The following is a 19,582-nucleotide window of genomic DNA, read 5'->3' on the forward strand; positions in this document are numbered from 1 at the left end:
CCCTCGTACCGTCAGAGAAAGTCACGGTACACTGCCTCTCCCACAAACTTGATGATCACACGGCGAGCAGTGACCAGCTCAACACCGTAGACGTCCATGACCGGGACCTTGAGCATGTCACTCATGACCAACTCCACGAGAGGGTACCCTACACGGCCAGTAAACTTCAAACCTGTGGAGTTGACCCTCACTACAGGGGGAAGATGGCCGCCCATCACAAAAGCGCTACGTCCACACCACCAGGAACAGCAGGGAGGGCAGTCCTGTATATATAGAAGCCAGCCAGCCACCTCCAGTCAAAATATTTTCTGTGCTCATACGGCTACCTCTACTCTCACACTACCCTGTGTGGTGGTGGATCTAAGCCTTTGAGTTATTTTCAGCACCATTTATTTTTTGTTCTCTAACGTAACGTCAACTTGTCTGTTTGATTGTTTTTTATATTTTGCACCTTGTAAGTAAGCCAAGTCTTGATGGAACTATTTTTAATATTGTTATTTGTTAAAGTTATTTTTTTCATATTAAAGTATTTAAATTTTTCCATTTCCTGTATTTTATCCTGCCTTTTATCACACTGTAAAAAAGTCAGCCTAGCAGTTTTATTTTAATTTTCTTTACGTTTTTTTATGTGCCATGCCTTCCATCTGCCCTAAGCCACTGCTTTTAGTCATTTTACCATCACATATAATTTGGGGGCCTGTCCTAGGAGTCGTGTCCAAGTATGCTCCTAAACTCTTTACTTAACGTTGTCGTTAATTGTATTTGACTTTAATACAGGTTTGTCTTTGACTTTTCAGAACTCCTATTTTGAGTATTTTTAATGGTGCCTAATGCTGTTTACAAGCAGTGTAACAATTTATGACTGTTGGATTGACTTTGGATTATGTGGGTGTCTTGTGGCCACATTCATACTCTTAATTGGTTGTCTAATAATCTTTGTTATATCCTGTGATTTCCACCTTATTCTCGTCCCTACAGGAGAATTTCTCACTACGGCAGATCATTCCCTTTGGTACCCTGGTACTTTGGTCTGTCTCCGGGCTAATACGCCTATTTCTTTGCAACCCTAACGTAGGACACGGGGACCATAGTTCCTCTAGCATTCAGGACTACGCTGTACGGTTGGGACCCATACAAGTAGTTCTCATCATTAATTGACACTTTCCGCACCCCCTACGTGTCGGTCAGAGAATATGGTACTTGCACAGGAAGGGAGTTACCATTCTTTTCCAGAACACAAAGCGAGATAAATCTGTAAGTACTATCTAGTTTTAGTAGGACACCTCTAACCTTTCTTCTCGTCATTTAGAGACCAGGTAAGAAATCCCTACATTTTTTGGACTACTTTTTGAAACAATTTTGTTTCACAATTCAAGTATAATCCCTCTTGCCCTTTTCCTCGCCATATAGTTTACCAGGTAAAAGATTCCCTACGTCCTCGAAACACTTCGTTTCACCTTTTGATCTAAGTAATCAATTCAATTACTAAAAGTTAATTGATGTAATCTTGACTATTAAGTTTAAACCAGATAGTTTACAGCTGCCACGTCATCCTGTCAGTCTGACATCTCAAGTTTTGGTACATCATCTGAGGTATTTTCTTTGCATATTATTTGCTATCATTTCATTTACCATGTTTCGCCTAGCCGCGTTCCGGCGTACTCCAGAAGATGAAGTGGGCACACTAGTTCGTGCCACCAAGGCGGAGTTATTAGCTCTTGTAAATACGTACAGCATCACTGCCCCACATGAAGCCACTAAAACTGATCTTCATAATCTTTTTTTGGACTATCTATTAGACAATGATCATATTACATCTGAGACTCATGAACAACACTTAATTGCAGATAAGAGCGCCTTGGCAGCCATGAAGATGAAGATAGAGCTCGCCACTCTAGAACGTCTGAAGGAGCAAGCTGCCCTTGAGAAGGAAGCCCTCCAAAGGAGAGAAAGTGAAATGAAACTCCAGCGTGAACATGAGAGGGAGCAAGCTGCTCTCCAAAAGGAACAAGTTGAACTCCAATGTGAGCGTGAACAGGAATCTCTCCAGGTAAGAGAACGGGAACTTGAAATCCAGCGTGAACATGAGAAGAAACAAGCCGAAATTCAAAAACAAGCTGCGGAAAAACAAGCAGCCATCGCTCTAGAACAACGATGTAAAGAGCTTGACATGGAAACCACACACATCAATCGGCGCAAGGAAACAGAAGCTAACCTCCTGGTACATTTCAATCTTTCTCATGCAATAAAGCTGATGCCGTCTTTTGACGAGACAGAGATAGATGCGTTCTTTACTTCATTTGAGGGTTTTGCTAACCAGTTCAGCTGGCCTGAAGACCAGTGGTCTGTACTTATAAAGTCTCATTTGACAGGTAGGAGTAAGATAGGTATCTGTGAGACAGATATCTCACCTTAACCCTCAGTACTATTCCTTCAGAAACCAACTACAAAATGTTGAAATAGGCAGTACTTGACGCCTATCTCCTCTCCATAGAGAAGTACAGACGTAAGTTTAGAGACTACATTAAAACCAGTGCTAATACTTGCCTAGAGTTCGCTAATAATAAGAAAAGGTATTTCATGAAGTGGCTGGAAGCAGCACAAGTCTCCTCATTTATAGAACAATTCAACCTCATCTTGGTGGAGGATTCCTTCGTCGTGTACCTACTCCTGTATGTCTCTACCTTGCGGACAAGGAAGAAACCGACCTTACTAGATGTGTTCAGTTGGGCTGACTCTTAAAGTCTCATTCACAAAGTATCATCCGACACACCTTCTAGTAAGACATCTTGGTCTTGTCCTGCAAAAGTGAGTATCAGCAATGTGAACTCGTTGTATTGCAAATACTGCAGAATCTATGAACATACCATAGAAAAGTGTGCTAAGTCCCAGAACAAGGGCACCAGTGAAACCCCTAAACCCAAGACGCCTCCGAGAACCAGTAAGCCTATTATGAATATTCATGTTTCAACCACTGATCTCTCTCTCTTCAACACATCTGTACTCCGGAACTGTCTCTGCCAGCGGTGAAGCTTCGGATGGAAGGTTCAAAGTGAACATCTTAAGGGAAACAGCTGCTCCACAATCGATACCTCTTAAGTCACCACCGGAGAGACCGTCCTCATCACCGACCTCACTGCACCTACCCCTTATCCCCTTGCAAAAGTCCCCCTGGATTGTTCGTTCATTCAAGGTGAAGTCCAAGTCGCTATCCGGGGAAAAGCCTTTCCCCGTGCCAGGAGTTCAACTTCTCCTGGGCAACGACTTGGCAGAAGATCAACAACCTTCAAACGTCATCATCACCGAAGAACTCCAGTTATGTGACTCATCTGTGGAAAATACGATCATGAAATTTTTCGTAGAGGAGGTCCCATCAACTAATGATTCCGAGGACGTCTCCCATCCTGTCCTGGTGATGACACGCGTACAAGCCACACTCCCGGAACCAGCTGCTGCAGCTGTCCCTCAAGATTCTCAGAGCCTTCCACCGAATCTCACCATGCTGGAGTTCCGTAAGTTGCACAGAGAGAATCCCTCCTTAAAATCTTTATTCTTCAGACAGAGACAAAATCAGACTGTATCCCTGGGTTCTTTGTAGAGAACAAAATACTCTACCGCAGATACAGACCCAGCAAATTGAAGGAGGACGACGATTGGGCTAATGTCAACCAACTGGTGGTTCCCACCAGCCTACTACCAGATATATTGCGTCTGGCCCATGGCTCACTTTCACACTACGGCTTTAACAAGACCTGCAACGCCTTAAAACAGAACTACTACTGGCCAGATATGGTTCAAGATGTTAAATCCTTTGTGCATGCTTGCCACACGTGTCAGATGGCAGGAAAACCGAACATTCCTATTCCCAAGGCACCTCTGATTCCTATCCCAGTGCCTTCGGAACCCTTCAGTAAACTTATATTTGACTTTGTTCGTCCTTTACCCAGGACCCGTTCCAGCAATATGTATATCATCACTACCGTACGTCCAACTACCAGGTTCCCCATAGCAGTTCCTGTTAAGAACATTACGGCTGCTACAGTTGTAAAACAGCTCCTGAAGATCTTCACCCAGTACGGATTTCCAAAGATAATATAGTGATTGCGGCACCAACTTCACCAGTGACTTCTTCAAGAAAACGTTGGAGGAATTTCACATAAATCAGGTACTGTCCAGCCCCTATCATCCTGCTTCACAGGGATCCCTAGAACGTAGTCATCAGACTATAAAGTCACTCCTGAAGAGATTTTGTATTGACACCGAGAAAGACTGGGATAAACAACTTGATCTTATAATGTGAATTTTCAGAAGTCTTCCAATTGACACTCCCTAGGAGTGTCTCCTTATGAGATGCTCTACGGCCGTAAGTGTTGTACCCCCCTCAAAGCCTTTAAAGACTCGCTTCTCTCTAACACCTTCAGTGATTCACTTAATGTGTCCCAGTTTCTTCAAAACTTGAGGCACATTCTTGAAAGAGTGCACAAGTTTGCCAGTAGCAATTTAATCAATTCTCAGATTAAAATGAAGACCCATTTTGATGAATAGAATAAGAAAGTTTAATGTAAGAGACTTCATCCTAGCATATTTTCCTATCCCAGCTTCTCCTTTTCAAAGCAAATTCTCAGAGCCTTACCGCGTCAATAATGCCGGAATAATTACAACTATGTTCTAGAGACTCCAGATAGGCGGTGGAAGACCCAGCTGTGCCACATCAACCTCTTGAAGCAGTACCAAGGTAAACCTCCCACTGTGTTAATGTCCCTCTCCACCTTCAAGGAAACTTATCTTCACAGTGAGACCTACCCTGCGTGTCCTCCCGAAAATACGGACATTGATTCCGTGCCCTCTAACTCGGAAATCCTAAAAGATCTTCCACATTATTTTAAGGATCCACACAGTGCTCCTCTCATCAAAGCCTTCGACCAACACCTGGAGATGTTCAAAGGTGTTCCAAAGGAGTGTACGATAGTACAACAAGACATCAAGCTACTTCCTAGTACGATGCCTATACGCCAACCATCTTACCGCATTAGCCAGCAGAAGAAGGAAGCTATGTTTGCTGAAGTACAGTACCTCCTCGACCATGAGCTGGCGACACCTTGCGAGTCCCCTCGGGCTTCACCTTGTATCTTGGTACCAAAGCCACATGGCAAGGTAAGGTTGTGTACTGATTTTCGCAAATTAAATGCTGTCACCATCAAGGACTCCTTCTCCCCTGCCACGAATTGATGATATCCTTGACGCCATCGGTAATGCCACTTATCTTTCACAGATTGACTTGTTGAAGGGCTACTACCAAATTAGTCTAACGGAGCAGGGTAAGCAGATTTCTGCCTTTATCACTCCCTTTGGTCTGTTTAGGTATGAGCGATTTCTTTTTGGACTGTGTAATGCCCCAGCCACTTTTCAGAGAGCTGTCAACACCGTCATCCAGGGCCTTGACAACACCTACGCCTACTTGGATGACATCGTTGTGGCAACCCACAACTGGAACGATCACCTGCTCCAGCTGCAACGGTTGTTCAACAAGCTCCTCAAAGCCGGCCTCACCATTAACTTGGGCAAGTCCACCTTCTCCAAAAGTAAAGTACGCTACCTTGGTCATGTTATAGGAAGTGGGAGCCTAGCTCCACTAAATGTCCATCTACAAGTCATTCAGCATTACCCTCAATCTGCCACCAGGAAGCAGCTCATCCGCTTCCTAGGTCTAGCGTCATACTATCGTTGATTCTGCAAAAACTTCAGTACAGTAACGACATCTTTGATTAAGCTGACCAGCCCTAAACAATGATATCATTGGACAACTTCACAGGCAATTGTTTTTGAACAACTGAAGACTCTATGTACTAATCCCATTCTCACCTCGCCAGATGTTACGAAGTCCTTCGTCCTCAATGTCGACGCCAGCAGCACTGAGGGTGTTCTCATGCAACAGTGTGGCAAAGAAATCCTTCCTGTCAGATACTACAGCTACAAGCTGAAACCTCATCAAAGGAACTACAGCACCATTGAGGAGTTACTGGCATTCATCTTATGCATAAAACATTATGAACCCTATGTACAATCCCATCAACATCTATACGGTCCATAATCCTCTCCGGTTTCTGCAGCAGGCCCAGTTCTCCAACCAGCGTCTACTACGCTGGGCCTTGTATCTGCAGAACTACAACATCAACATATTTTTTATCAAGGACTCAGACAACGTCGTCGCCGACGCGCTTTCCCGAGTCCACGAGGTGGACTCTTCCACTTCAACTCAACTCTCCACTGCATTCGAACAGGCAATAGGAACAGGCTTCGGGGGTGAGTTGTCACGAGATCTCCCTTGAGAAGGATATTGAGCCTATTCCATCATCGCCTGTTCAACCATGGAACGTCTGCATGTTCATGAATAGAGAATTAACAAGCAACGGCAACAACAATTGTGTATCTAGACTAGATTCTATCACTCTCTAAACCCTAGTCCTCTTCCTCCCCTTTCCCCCAGCATACCTGGCGTCACCACGATCACGCAAGTGGCTGGTGAACAAACACCTTGCTCGTTTCTAGTTGCCTGCTCCCAGTTATCGTTACAACAGCGCCACCTGGACGTTCACTATCCTGTATATATAAAAGCCAGCCACCTGCCTCCAGTCAGAATGTTCTCTGCGCTCAAACTACTCTGTGTGGTGGTAGATCTAAACCTTTGTACTAAAGTATTTTCAGCACTTTTTATTTTCTGTTCTCTAACGTAACGTTAACTTGTCTGTTTGATTGTTTTTTTTTTTATATTTTGCTCCTTGTAAGTAAGCCAAGTCTTGTTGGAACTATTTTTAGTTATAGAATTTAGTTTTTAGAACTATTTTAGTTTTAATTTTTCATACTAATGTATTTAAATTTGTTCATTTCCAGTATTTACCACACTGTGAAGAAGTCAACTTAGCAGCGATATTTTAATTAGTTTTTACTTTTTTATATGTGCCTTACATTCTATCTGCCCTAAGCCACTGCTCTTAGCCATTTTACCATCACAATGTATATATATACATATATATATATATATATATATATATATATATATATATATATATATATATATATATATATATATATATATATATATATGTTTCATTGAATATGACCGCATATTCTGTATTTATTATTTTCTGGTTTAGGGCTTCTATCCCTCTAACTATTTTCTTAGCATCAGGGCTTAATTGAAATAGGAGTTCTCCAAAACTCATTTTCGTACTTTTAAGGTGAAGAAAAGAAGTGATTTACTATAGAGTGTATTACACTTATTTGTATAATTTGCACGACGTTTCGAACCTCCATGGTTCATTCTCAAGTGAACAGATCTTACAATACTAGTTGATTTTATACCCGCATTAGGTCAGGTGATAATACAATGAAGGTGAAAACATGGGGGGATACATAAGGGATAAACATAGGGGCTGCAGAAGGCTTATTGGCCCATACGAGGCATCTCCTATCTAAACACAAAGATTAATCCAGTGTAATTGGCCTGTTATGTTGGACATTGTCTTCTGTGTTGGCATCGATATGTTCTTGTCTTGTCCTTACTCTCATGGTGGGTAGAGTAAATAGTTCCGTGATTTGGGTGTTCATGGTAGGTCGCTCTATTCTTATGTGAATTGCCTCAAGAATTTGTAATCTTCTTGAATTTTGGGTTTTGTCTATTATGCAAGTATTCTTGTTCAACATTTCTCTTGTTAGAGTAATGTCATGGGCTTGTCTCATGTGATTCCTAGGGGCACCAGATTGAAGATGGCATGTCAAACGCCTCGTCAGCTTGGTCGACGTCATACCTATGTACTTACATTGAAGGTTACATCCTTCGTGGGGGCAAGTGTACATGTATACAACGCTTGACTGCTGTAGAGGGTTCTCCGTCGGCTTCGGGCTGTTTTTGATAAGGAGTTCGGAAGTCTTCTTGGTTTTGTAGAATATTATCAGGTTTATGTTTTGGTTAGGAGTAGTGCTTTTAGACAAAATAGACAAAACCCAAGATTCAAGAAGATTACAAATTTTTGATTCTTGAGGCAATTCACATAAGAATAGAGCGACCTACCATGAACACCCAAATCACGGAACTATTTACTCTACCCACCATGAGAGTAAGGACAAGACAAGAACATATCGATGCCAACACAGAAGACAATGTCCAACATAACAGGCCAATTACACTGGATTAATCTTTGTGTTTAGATAGGAGATGCCTCGTATGGGCCAATAAGCCTTCTGCAGCCCCTATGTTTATCCCTTATGTATCCCCCCATGTTTTCACCTTCATTGTATTATCACCTGACCTAATGCGGGTATAAAATCAACTAGTATTGTAAGATCTGTTCACTTGAGAATGAACCATGGAGGTTCGAAACGTCGTGCAAATTATACAAATAAGTGTAATACACTCTATAGTAAATCACTTCTTTTCTTCACCTTAAAAGTACGAAAATGAGTTTTGGAGAACTCCTATTTCAATTAAGCCCTGATGCTAAGAAAATAGTTAGAGGGATAGAAGCCCTAAACCAGAAAATAATAAATACAGAATATGCGGTCATATTCAATGAAACATGTTTGAAAGAAAACCTGCTGCCAGTATACACCAATATATATATATATATATATATACATATATATATATATATATATATATATATATATATATATATATATATATATATATATATATATATATGTCGTACCTAATAGCCAGAACGTACTTCTCAGCCTACTATGCAAGGCCCGATTTGCCTAATAAGCCAAGTTTTCCTGAATTAATATATTTTCTCTAATTTTTTTCTTATGAAATGATAAAGCTACCCATTTCATTATGTATGAGGTAAATTTTTTTTTATTGGAGTTAAAATTAACGTAGATATATGACCGAACCTAACCAAACCTAACCTAACCTATATTTATAGGTAAGGTTAGGTTAGGTAGCCAAAAAAAAGCTAGGTTAGGTTAGGTTAGGTAGGTTAGGTAGACGAAAAAACATTAATTCATGAAAACTTGGCTTATTAGGCAAATCGGGCCTTGAATAGTAGGCTGAGAAGTGCGTTCTGGCTATTAGGTACGACATATATATATATATATATATATATATATATATATGTATATATATATATATAGATAGATAGATAGATAGATGCAAACAAGCTTGAATAGTCCCCAAGCATATATGCAACTGAAAACTCCACACCCCAGAAGGATTCAAACCCAGACAGCCAGGAACACAATGCAAATGGCGTACTTGGTGCAGTAACCAGTCGACCACCGTGACTGTTCACAAGACATTGGTAACCGTGGCTATTTTCCCCAACATTTCGACAACACTTGGTGGCAAGCTTGGGCACAGATATTTCTCTAATAACCTCATTTTTTGGGGCCACGTGAGCAACACATATGCGATAAAGCTTGAATGGTCCCCAAACCAAGATGCAACTGAAAACTCTATACCCCAGAAGGATTCGAACTCGTACAGCAAGGAGCGCTATGCACCTTGGCATTCCCGGCACCTTAACCACCAAACAATATCACTGTACAAAAATCTTGGTAGTCTTGAGACTATTTCATTCAAGATCCGACAGCACTCGATAGTCAACTCGGGCATAGATATTTCATGGAATCACCTCACTTTTTGGGGCCACGAGAGCAACACAAATGTGAACAACTTTGGATGGTTCCCAAGGAAATATGCAACTGAAAGCTCCACACCCTGGAAGGATTCAAACCCAGACAGCCAGGAGCACAATGCACCTTGGCGTACCTGGTGCCTTAACCACTGGACCATACGACTGTACAAATATCTTGGTAGTCGTGAGACTACCAAGATTTGACTGTCAAGAACAATTGCGTAATCTAAATGGGGACTAATCAGAGCAAGATATATCTGAAGAACCACACCAGGTGTCTTGTTACTAACGCTTCGATTAATAAATCCCAGCGTCCTATTTGCCTTATTACGAGCATTCATGCATTGATCCTTTGGTTTTAAATTCTTACAAATGATAACTCCCAGATCCTTTTTGCAATTCGACTTCGCAATCTCAACACCATCTAGCTCGTATCTTGTGATCTATAATCATTACCTAGCCTCAAAACTTTACATAGGTCAGCATTAAACTGCATCTGCCAATCTTTTGACAATTTCAAAACCCAATTTAGATATTCATGACATGTTTTTCTGGTTGCTTCCGTTCCTGTTGCAGGGTCATTCGGTTCTGTTTCTGCATTGGCCCGGGGTCTTGAAGTGGGTAGTGTAACTGTGTATTAGCTGGTTATTAATTTCTGGTCTAGATTTCATGATATGCCTTGCTTCAATGATGTCTAATCATCTATTGTCATTGTATTTATCAATTATTTCGGATGCTTCCATCAGCTCAGGATGGAAGCAAGTCGATGAAGAACTCTGTAGGGTAAGGCAGGTCCTAGTCAACAACGGCTTCTCCAATGGTTTCGTTGAATACATCATAAGAAGGAAGGTGAAACGCCATGCAACCTCTGAAGAGACAACTAACACAACACTTATACCCCCCTATTAGACTATTTTACAGGAACTTCTTTTCCACAGCTCATAAAACGGAGGAAAGGGTCCTGAAAGATATTGTTAATAGGAACGTTATCCCTACAGACAAAAATCAGAAGATACAATTGACGATTTACTATAAAACCAAAAAAACGGCCAACCTACTCATGAGAAACTCTCCAGACACAAAGCAGAACGCTTTAAAAGAGATCAATGTCGTCTATGCCTTCAAATGCCCACTTGGGGACTGTAAGCCTCAAAGAACTCAGTATATAGATAAGACAACAACATCTCCTTCCAGGCGATTAACGATGCATAAGCAACAGGGCTCCATTAAGGAACATATAATCTTTTCCCACAACCAAACCATCACCAGAGAAGTCTTAACAAAAAACCCAGAAATCATCGATAGATACAGCGATAGCAGGCGGCTTGATATCTGCGAGGCACTACACATCAAGAAGTCAACACCAGCAATCAACAGCCAATTAATGCACAACTATATTCTACCCACTTCAAGACTTCGCACCAATATAGAAGCATCAAGAAATATTTGCCAATAGGCCCTTTGCAGTTACTTCCATTCTTCCCTTTAACTTACCCAATGTTATACCCATTGTTTCATGTTCTGTCTTGTGTTGAAAGTTTGCTTTCACCTCATCCAAAACTGTTGTAACATATTACTTCACCCAAATGCAGGTATATAAAATGAAAGCCGTTTAAATTATAGCATAGTAGAACTCTGCCTAGTGTTTTCAGGTTATAGTTGTGTGTGTGTAAACTAAAGTCTTTGAAAATGTAATAAGTTATTACGAAACGCGTTCAAGTGTCGTGTCAGACTAGAAATAAAAAATGAATTTTGGAGAATTTATTTTTCAATTACCATTGACAGTGAAAAGAAACATAAGAAATATTGAGAAAATTCGTGTTTGAATTATTAATCTTACTTTTTCGGTCATATTTAATATATATATATATATATATATATATATATATATATATATATATATATATATATATATATATATATATGTCGTACCTAGTAGCCAGAACGCACTTCTCAGCCTACTATGCAAGGCCCGATTTGCCTAATAAGCCAAGTTTTCCTGAATTATTATATTTTCTCTAATTTTTTTCTTATGAAATGATAAAGCTACCCATTTCATTATGTATGAGGTCAATTTTTTTTTATTGGAGTTAAAATTAACGTAGATATATGACCGAACCTAACCAACCCTACCTAACCTAACGTAACCTATCTTTATAGGTTAGGTTAGGTAGCCAAAACAGTTAGGTTAGGTTAGGTTAGGTAGGTTAGGTAGTCGAAAAAACTTTAATTCATGAAAACTTGGCTTATTAGGCAAATCGGGCCTTGCATAGTAGGCTGAGAAGTGCGTTCTGGCTACTAGGTACGACATATATATATATATATATATATATATATATATATATATATATATATATATATATATATATATATATGTATATATATATATATATATATATATATATATATATATATATATATATATATATATATATATATATATATATATATATATATATAGATAGAGAGAGAGAGAGAGAGAGAGAGAGAGAGAGAGAGAGAGAGAGAGAGAGAGAGAGAGAGAGAGAGAGAGAGAGAGAGAGAGAGAGAGAGAGAGAGAGAAATTTTACCTGCAACCCTGAGAGATTCAGCAGGAATACACGATCCTGCTTTCACTGAATGTTCAAATCAGTGGAATGTTCTTGCAGCCCCAGCAACCATTATAGAGCCAACAAAACAACACAAACAGTCCGGCTGGGACCACCCTCTAGTGGAAAAAGTAGCTGATGCCATGCTCAGCGTCGCAACATCAGACAAGGAGAAAGCCCGCCTCAGAGCAGTGGGTGCCTCCCATGCAGGAGACTTCCTCCTGGCAGTACCCATGTCTGCAATGGGCATGCGCCTAGATCCAGAATCCCTTCGTGTAGCAGTGGCCCTCCGCCTTGGTGCCCCAATTCACACTGAATACAAGTGTATTTGCAACAGGGTGGAAGCAGACCAATATGGACTGCATGGGTTGCATTGCGGAAGCACAAAGGGCTGGCATGCAAGACACAACGAGGTCAATGACATCATCAAGAGAAGCCTCGTCTCAGCTAGGTGCCCAGCGGAGAGAGAACCTCGCATCCTAGGGGTCCAAAACCCGGATTTCCCCGCACTTCGCCCTGATGGCATCACCATATACTCATGGAAGGAGGGTAGACAGTCGGTGTGGGACTACACATGTGTATCCACCCTGGCTGACACCTATGTACACTTCGGAGCTGATCAAGCAGGTGGGGCGGCCAACCACAGGGAAACAGCAAAATCACTCAAGTACAGGCGACTGGAAGGTCAATACCTCTTTGTTCCCATAGCGTCTGAGACGCATGGCCCCTGGGGCAAGAGTGCCTTGGGATTTCTCAAGGAATTGGGTTCCAAGCTCATTGACGTCACCAGAGACCCAAGGGCTTCCAGTTTTTTGTTTCAGCGTCTCAGAGTAGCGATCCAGAGGGGAAATGCTTGCTGCGTCCTCGGTTCCTGTCCAGAAGCGGAGGAGCTTCAAGAGATCCATAACCTTTAGGCATTTGTCTTGTATGTTTTGTAACCTTTAAATACACAGTAAAGGAAAAAAAAAGGGAAGGAAGTGGTAGGAGAAAAGCACACAGAAACTGTATTGGAGGGGACCTACATTCCCTCCAATGCGTTATGTGTGGTTTCCTCCGAGGCTATGGGCCCCCCTTCTTCCAGCCAGAGGTGGTACTCCCTTCCCTATAATTATAAGATTATATATATATATATATATATATATATATATATATATATATATATATATATATATATATATATATATATATATATATCCTTATGAAATTATAAATCTACCCATTTCATTATGTATGAGGTCATTTTTTTTATTGGAGTTAAAATTAACGTAGATATATGACCGAACCTAACCAACCCTACCTAACCTAACTTAACCTATCTTTATAGGTTAATATATATATATATATTTATATATATATATATATATATATATATATATATATATATATATTTATATATATATATATATATATATATATATATATATATATATATATATATATATATATATATATTTATTTATATATATAATCTCTTCACATCATCACATCCTCCTCAGATCTGTAGTATCAGCTATTGATACAGGTAATTGCTGCAAAGAGCCTCCAATTACTGGCTCACGCTACTTGTCTATGCTACTTGGAACTTTTTGTTATTAGTTGCTACATCTAAAACAGCAAAAAAGAAACAGCAAGGTCAGTTTGTCTTTGAAAATGTAAGGAGTGCCATGCGAAACGCATCCCTAGGCATCAGACTGTAATAAAGTGTGAAAATGAACTTTAAAGATTAAATTTTTCAACATCCCGTGACATTAAAGGAAAAAATAGGAAATATTGACAAGTTTTGTATTAGAATCAAGGATCAGATTCAGAATCCCTTTCGATCATATTCAACAATATATTTATATATATGTCCATAATTATATAAAATGCGTATATAGCAATTTTGCAGAAAAAACATGGTCAATATAAATCATTCCTACAGGTATTTTTGAAGACTTACTAATAATTAGAGATCTTCCTGAAACTCTTTAATAACTGTATTATGTATATTTTGAAATGCTTGATGATCAAAACAAAAGGAAAACAATATACCTTAATGCCATACTGATGCTGGTATTAATAAGCGTGTGGTTGGCAGAGTTGTCAATATTGGTATGGTTGAAAGAACTGTCAATAAAAACGAGGAGGCCACGACAATTGCGGGTTGAATCTCCCCAGAGTCTCTGTAGAAGTTGCTCCCTTGCTGCCAGATCCTGAGACAACACTTGCTGCGCGTCCGCCACCACCACACCGCCAGACAAGCCCCTGGAACACACATCTGGTCAGCCTTCACCATCATCATGAATGTTGGGATGCCTGTACAGACAATGAACTGATAAACTGAGCTCTAGCAGGAAAGAAAGCATTATAAATGGTGGGTCACTCAAGGATTGGTCCTATGACTAGTACATCATTTACTAATTTATATAAATTATCTTTCCGAATGTCAGGAGACATATTTTTCCTGCTCTCTCGTGCACTGAATGAAGTACGAAATTGCATAGTGCACCAGTGATGTGCACCGTGATTCAACTTTCTGAATATAACTTTTCCACAGTCGTGGTGGGTGTCGTTGGACAGCCCATGACATTTGCTAGCCATTGATGTCATTCTGATCGCTGTATCAGGTCTGTGAAGGAAATTACAGCAGGGAGTTGATTTCAGGGAAATTTTTGTACAAGTCAAGTGTAGAGAGGGAGGTATGGGGGGTTAACGGCTGTAGACCACCCCCCCTATCACGTGTCCACCTCGTGAGAGAGGGGGTAGCGTCATGGGGCAGGTGCGCCATTGGCCAGGGCCCCTGGGCCTCAGGAATGCTGAACCGTGATTGGTCAAGACGCTGAGGGGTACCGCATGGTACCCCAGGCGTAGTCTTGGCGGGAAAAAAACATTCTTACCTAGAACGTTGCTATGAGAGGACGTAATTTTCCGAGCTAGGCCAAGCATCGGGAAATACCGCCTGCAACGTTACTAAAGTCACGCCTATCATCTTGCTATCTTTCCGTGTGCCGTCCGTAAGAATCTGGTAGTTCGGAAAGTTGCTTGTACCGAACAGTGTGAACTTGTCATCTAGCTGCATAATTGTGGGACGCCATCTTAGAGCAACTGGACTGAGTGAGGCGGTTAGTTATCGGGCTACGAAAGTGACATCCTCCGTCTTTCGTATCTGTGCTTGAATGTACTGCAGTGAGACGTGCTAGAGAAGGTTTCAGTGTTATGAGAGAAACCTTAAAGTTCCTAATTCTGAGGAAACCAAGAGAACAGTGGAGGACTCCGTCTCGGGTCTCGTGTACCGTGTAACACCGTGTACCGTCGTATCATGGGGTACCGTGTCAAGTGGAAGGGCGTGGTACCGCATCCCTGCTGTTGTGCGCGCACCCTGGTCTGCCTAAGCCGGCGTGTCCGCGCCACCTGGTCTCTGTGTGTGGAGCTAACCCCGTGGTCTAGGACCTGTGCTCCACCTGACCACGTGTAGGAAGTGAGGACGCCTACGTCATCATCCAGCAGCAGCAGTGGGAGTGTGAGGTTGACGTGTATGTGAGTGTGTGTGTGTGTGGCGGGCCCGCGAGATTGATGTAAGTACACTGTTTCCGTTTTGGGTAATAAAACTCTGAAGCTGGGTTCGCCCCCAGTGTTCCGTCTGTCCTCTGTCCCTGGGACCACCTGGTGAGGTGAATGGGAATTGGAGACGTGTGAGTCTACCCTGTTTGCCGTCATCAAGTTGAGGTTGGGCCCAACTGTGATTTTTGACGTGTGTGAGGACACCTAGAGACACGGTAGAGTAAAGTGAGTTATTTGCTGCTATTTTCTCTATGTGCCGTGTATGTAATTCGCTGTAATTGATTTCCTTTTTCAGCAGTGAAAGTGGTAACAGGGAGGTTTCCCTTGGTTATAAATTTTACTGTTGTGTTGTGGTAAAGTGTGAATTATTGGTGGATAATTTACTGGGGAAAGTCATTTACAAGTTTTGCCGTGAGTGGCAAGGATGTACTGTGATGTACTGTGTTGTATTGTGTGTAAACCGTAGACAAGTTTGTCCTTGGTGGAAGGCGTTGTGTACTGTGAAGGATTCCGTGAGAATTAAAGTCAGTTAACGTCACCGGGGGTTACGATTTACTTAACGAGGTCACTTGTTCGTTGAACATTGTTGTGATTAACGTAGAGACGTGTAAAGGCAACAGTCACAGTGAAGTTCACGCAGTGGAGGAATTGTCAAGTGAAGACTAACATAGTGTTAACGATTTAACGAGCTGTCGTTAATTGATTGATTAACGTAAGGGGTTGACGGTCTGTTATGATCGGAGTCAATTGCGCTGTAATTAAGCTGCTGTAATTCGTTGGACTGATCAGCTCTCTCGGCGGACAGAGTGATTAAGCACTCGTAGCTAATTAAAGATAATTAGTAACCGCCACTTAGTGAATTCACCAGGTGTTGATGTTGTTGTTTACACGGAGTATTGGAACATAGTGTGTGGTAGAGTAGTCTACCCTCGTTAAGGTAATCTTGTCGTAAGACCGGAAGTGAACTGTCAGTTGAGGGACAGTAGGCTTTGTCAATACTCGTCTGAATTAATAGGCTGTTGTATTCAGTAATTAATTGGGAATTACTCACCGAATACTTGACTTTCAAGTTGATGTAATTAATTGATTTACGAGTTATTGCTGCCATTTAAGTGTCGTTGTGACACGTGTGTATTAACGTAATTGTTTAAATTCAATTAGAGTAACTTTTGTTGTTGATTGTCCTGAGAGACAAGTGTTAACGTAAGATTTTTATAAGGGGTTATCATTCTTGGATTAACCGCCTTGTTACTTGGTACCTCGTTGTGGGCAGCGAGCGCCAGTCAAGTTTTGTGATTATAGTATTGGTCACCGTGAAGCCGTGACAATATTGATTGCAAACTTGCGTCACCAGTGGGCACCACTTTGTTCAGTTAGTGTCATTGTTCAGTCAGCGACGACAGGATAAGGATACCGTGGGTCCATCAGGCTGTTGATTAGCTGCTCTTTAATGTGCCACTGGAGTGACAGTAAAGTAACGTAAATTCACTGTGTAGTAGTTTTAGTTCTTGTTTTGTGAATAAATTGTTTTGTTATAGAAACGGTCGTTTACGTCAAACCTTCCAATATTACTGCCCCACATTTCATGTTCTGCAACGCTTTGCCTGCTTATGTTCATATTAAGTCGGTATCTAAAGCTCGAGTCCATTGCACAGCACCACACTTCTATAAATAAGAAGTGAGAATCCGTCGGCTACCCTTTATTAGTTGTCAACTAGGAGGAGCCAGCGACCTAAGTGACAGGTGTTACCCGTGTGGTTTCGCCTGGCGGTTTGCTCCCGCGGTCCTATGATCTTAGGCTTTAAGATTAAATATCTGCCACTGACAGCTCTTGCTGTTTAAGGTCTGCCTCTCTTGCGAGGTAGTTACGATTAACGTAACATCGACAGGACTTAATTCTTTTGAATTGTCAAAGAAAAAAAACTCACACCGAATGAGTGAGCTAGGCGTCAGACCATAAATAAACGCGATGCATTATCTATCCGAGTGAGTGAGCTCATGCATGACAATGTAGACATCAATGGAAATCTAATGAGAAATGCATAAGCCAAAGAATACTGCAGAAAGTTACGAACAAATCAACAAGGGTAGTGATGAGGGCTCGAACCTACGTCCTGGATGATCCAAGACATGCCTTGTCGACTGCTCCACGACATGGTAAAATAATTGCAACCTGGAATACTGTAGGGCAGTAGCACTCCAGATCGCAATTCTTTTACCATGTCGTGGCGCAGTCGACTAAGGCGCATCTGGGATCATCCTGGACGTAGGTTCGGACCCTCATCACGGCCCTTGTGGATTTGTTCATATGATGCATCACGCTTTTGTAATTTCTGTGTGTACTGCAGAAAGTTATATTAATACAAGAGTGGGTAAACATATTGTTGCTAGAATTCATTCACAATAAATGTAATCTAATTAAATGGGAAAGGGTAAAAGAAACCAAAAGATATCATTATGATAGGAGATAAACAACTACAGGATTCAGAACAAGAAAACTATTTTCTAGTTGATTTAATTCCATCAGTAATTCCGGAGACACAAATAAACAGGGTAAACTTGGCAATATGCGAGAGGCTGGAAAACCTTAGGTAATTTAATAACTTAAATGACAATTTTTTCAAAGCAATCTTTATAGAATACATTAGACAAATATTGGAATATAGAGCGACAGCCTGCAATACGCACTTCGAGAAGCACAATTTATTTGTTAAAAGTGAATAGGTTTGTAATAATATTATTGAAAGATAACAGGTTAAGAGTGCTAAATATCGTCACCCTAGAGAGGAGAACAAAAGGGATATAATCACAACATACATGATACAAACATAAATAGATAATGTAGATAAGGACAGCATCATTAAATAGAGAGAAAGTAGGAGAAGATGAAGGTGGTATGTGTAAACTATGAGTCTCAGCACTGCACATATAAGATATGCACTGCTGCACTTTGATCGATTGGTCAAAAAGAAGAATAAAGTGACAGCAGACGTTTGGAAGCCATTTCCATCCAAATAACGATGGCCAGACTCGACGACGAATTTCAACATGTAGAATAATAAATTATAACGCAACAGATAACACAAGCCTGGAAGGCGGGTACAAAAAAAACTTGATCTCTTTTTCCCGTAGTCAACGTTAGGCAAGTACCACTGTCAACTCCACCACAGAATCACGATAACTATCCACAATAGCTAGCGAATGTTCATTAACAATTTACGAGTATCTTCGCTATCTAACAGACTTTTTCCATGTATATAACAATACTAAGTGTCTCACCTGACGATCTGAGGTAACAGAGAATTCTTCTGAGTTTGCTCCATCAGCACTAGGTGGCAGTGGAGCATGTGTTGTCCCAATACCTGCTCCACCATCCTGCCCACCAGGTCAACGCCTCCCGCACGATATTCTACCTCTGCCTCCAAAAGTGAGACCAGGAGAGTGAGCCGGAGGACCCAGATTCCCGCTAGGCAGTCCTTCATGTCGTGCTAATAAAGAGAATAGTATTTTCTTCATATACTTAACCCTTAAGCTGCACTTAGCATAAATAAATATATATAACACTAGGCAAAATATTTTCACTTTCTGCTAAGATCTGACACTTGTTTTTAACATATTTTGGATCACTGATATAAACAAATATATATTGTTTTTTGCCTATCATGTCAAGCTTTGGTTTTATGGCATTTTGCATTTTTCAAGTTTTTGATCAGGAGCCTGTTGCATTTGTTCTAATGCACAAGAGCATATTGCATGTGTTCTGCGGCACAAGAACATGTTGCATTTGTTCTACTGTATAGTCAATTCTGGTAGGTA

The 19,582-nt window shown here is 40.9% G+C and overlaps 1 protein-coding gene across 1 annotated transcript in view; it reads right to left on the minus strand.

Annotated features, from left to right (window-relative positions):
- Positions 1-19,240, minus strand: part of LOC138358852 (uncharacterized) — a 64,196-nt gene extending 44,956 nt beyond the window's left edge. Inside the window, exons 1-2 of the mRNA XM_069317202.1 lie at positions 19,046-19,240; positions 14,258-14,470 (exon numbers count right to left, since the gene is read on the minus strand). Of these exons, the coding sequence (XP_069173303.1) occupies positions 14,258-14,470; positions 19,046-19,140 (308 nt within the window). The 5' untranslated portion in view covers positions 19,141-19,240. The remainder of the gene's footprint in view (positions 1-14,257; positions 14,471-19,045) is intronic.
- Between the last annotated feature and the right edge of the window lie 342 nt (positions 19,241-19,582).

The sequence above is a fragment of the Procambarus clarkii genome, chromosome 87 (genome assembly GCF_040958095.1).
Source record: "Procambarus clarkii isolate CNS0578487 chromosome 87, FALCON_Pclarkii_2.0, whole genome shotgun sequence".
NCBI classification, from domain to species: domain Eukaryota; kingdom Metazoa; phylum Arthropoda; class Malacostraca; order Decapoda; family Cambaridae; genus Procambarus; species Procambarus clarkii.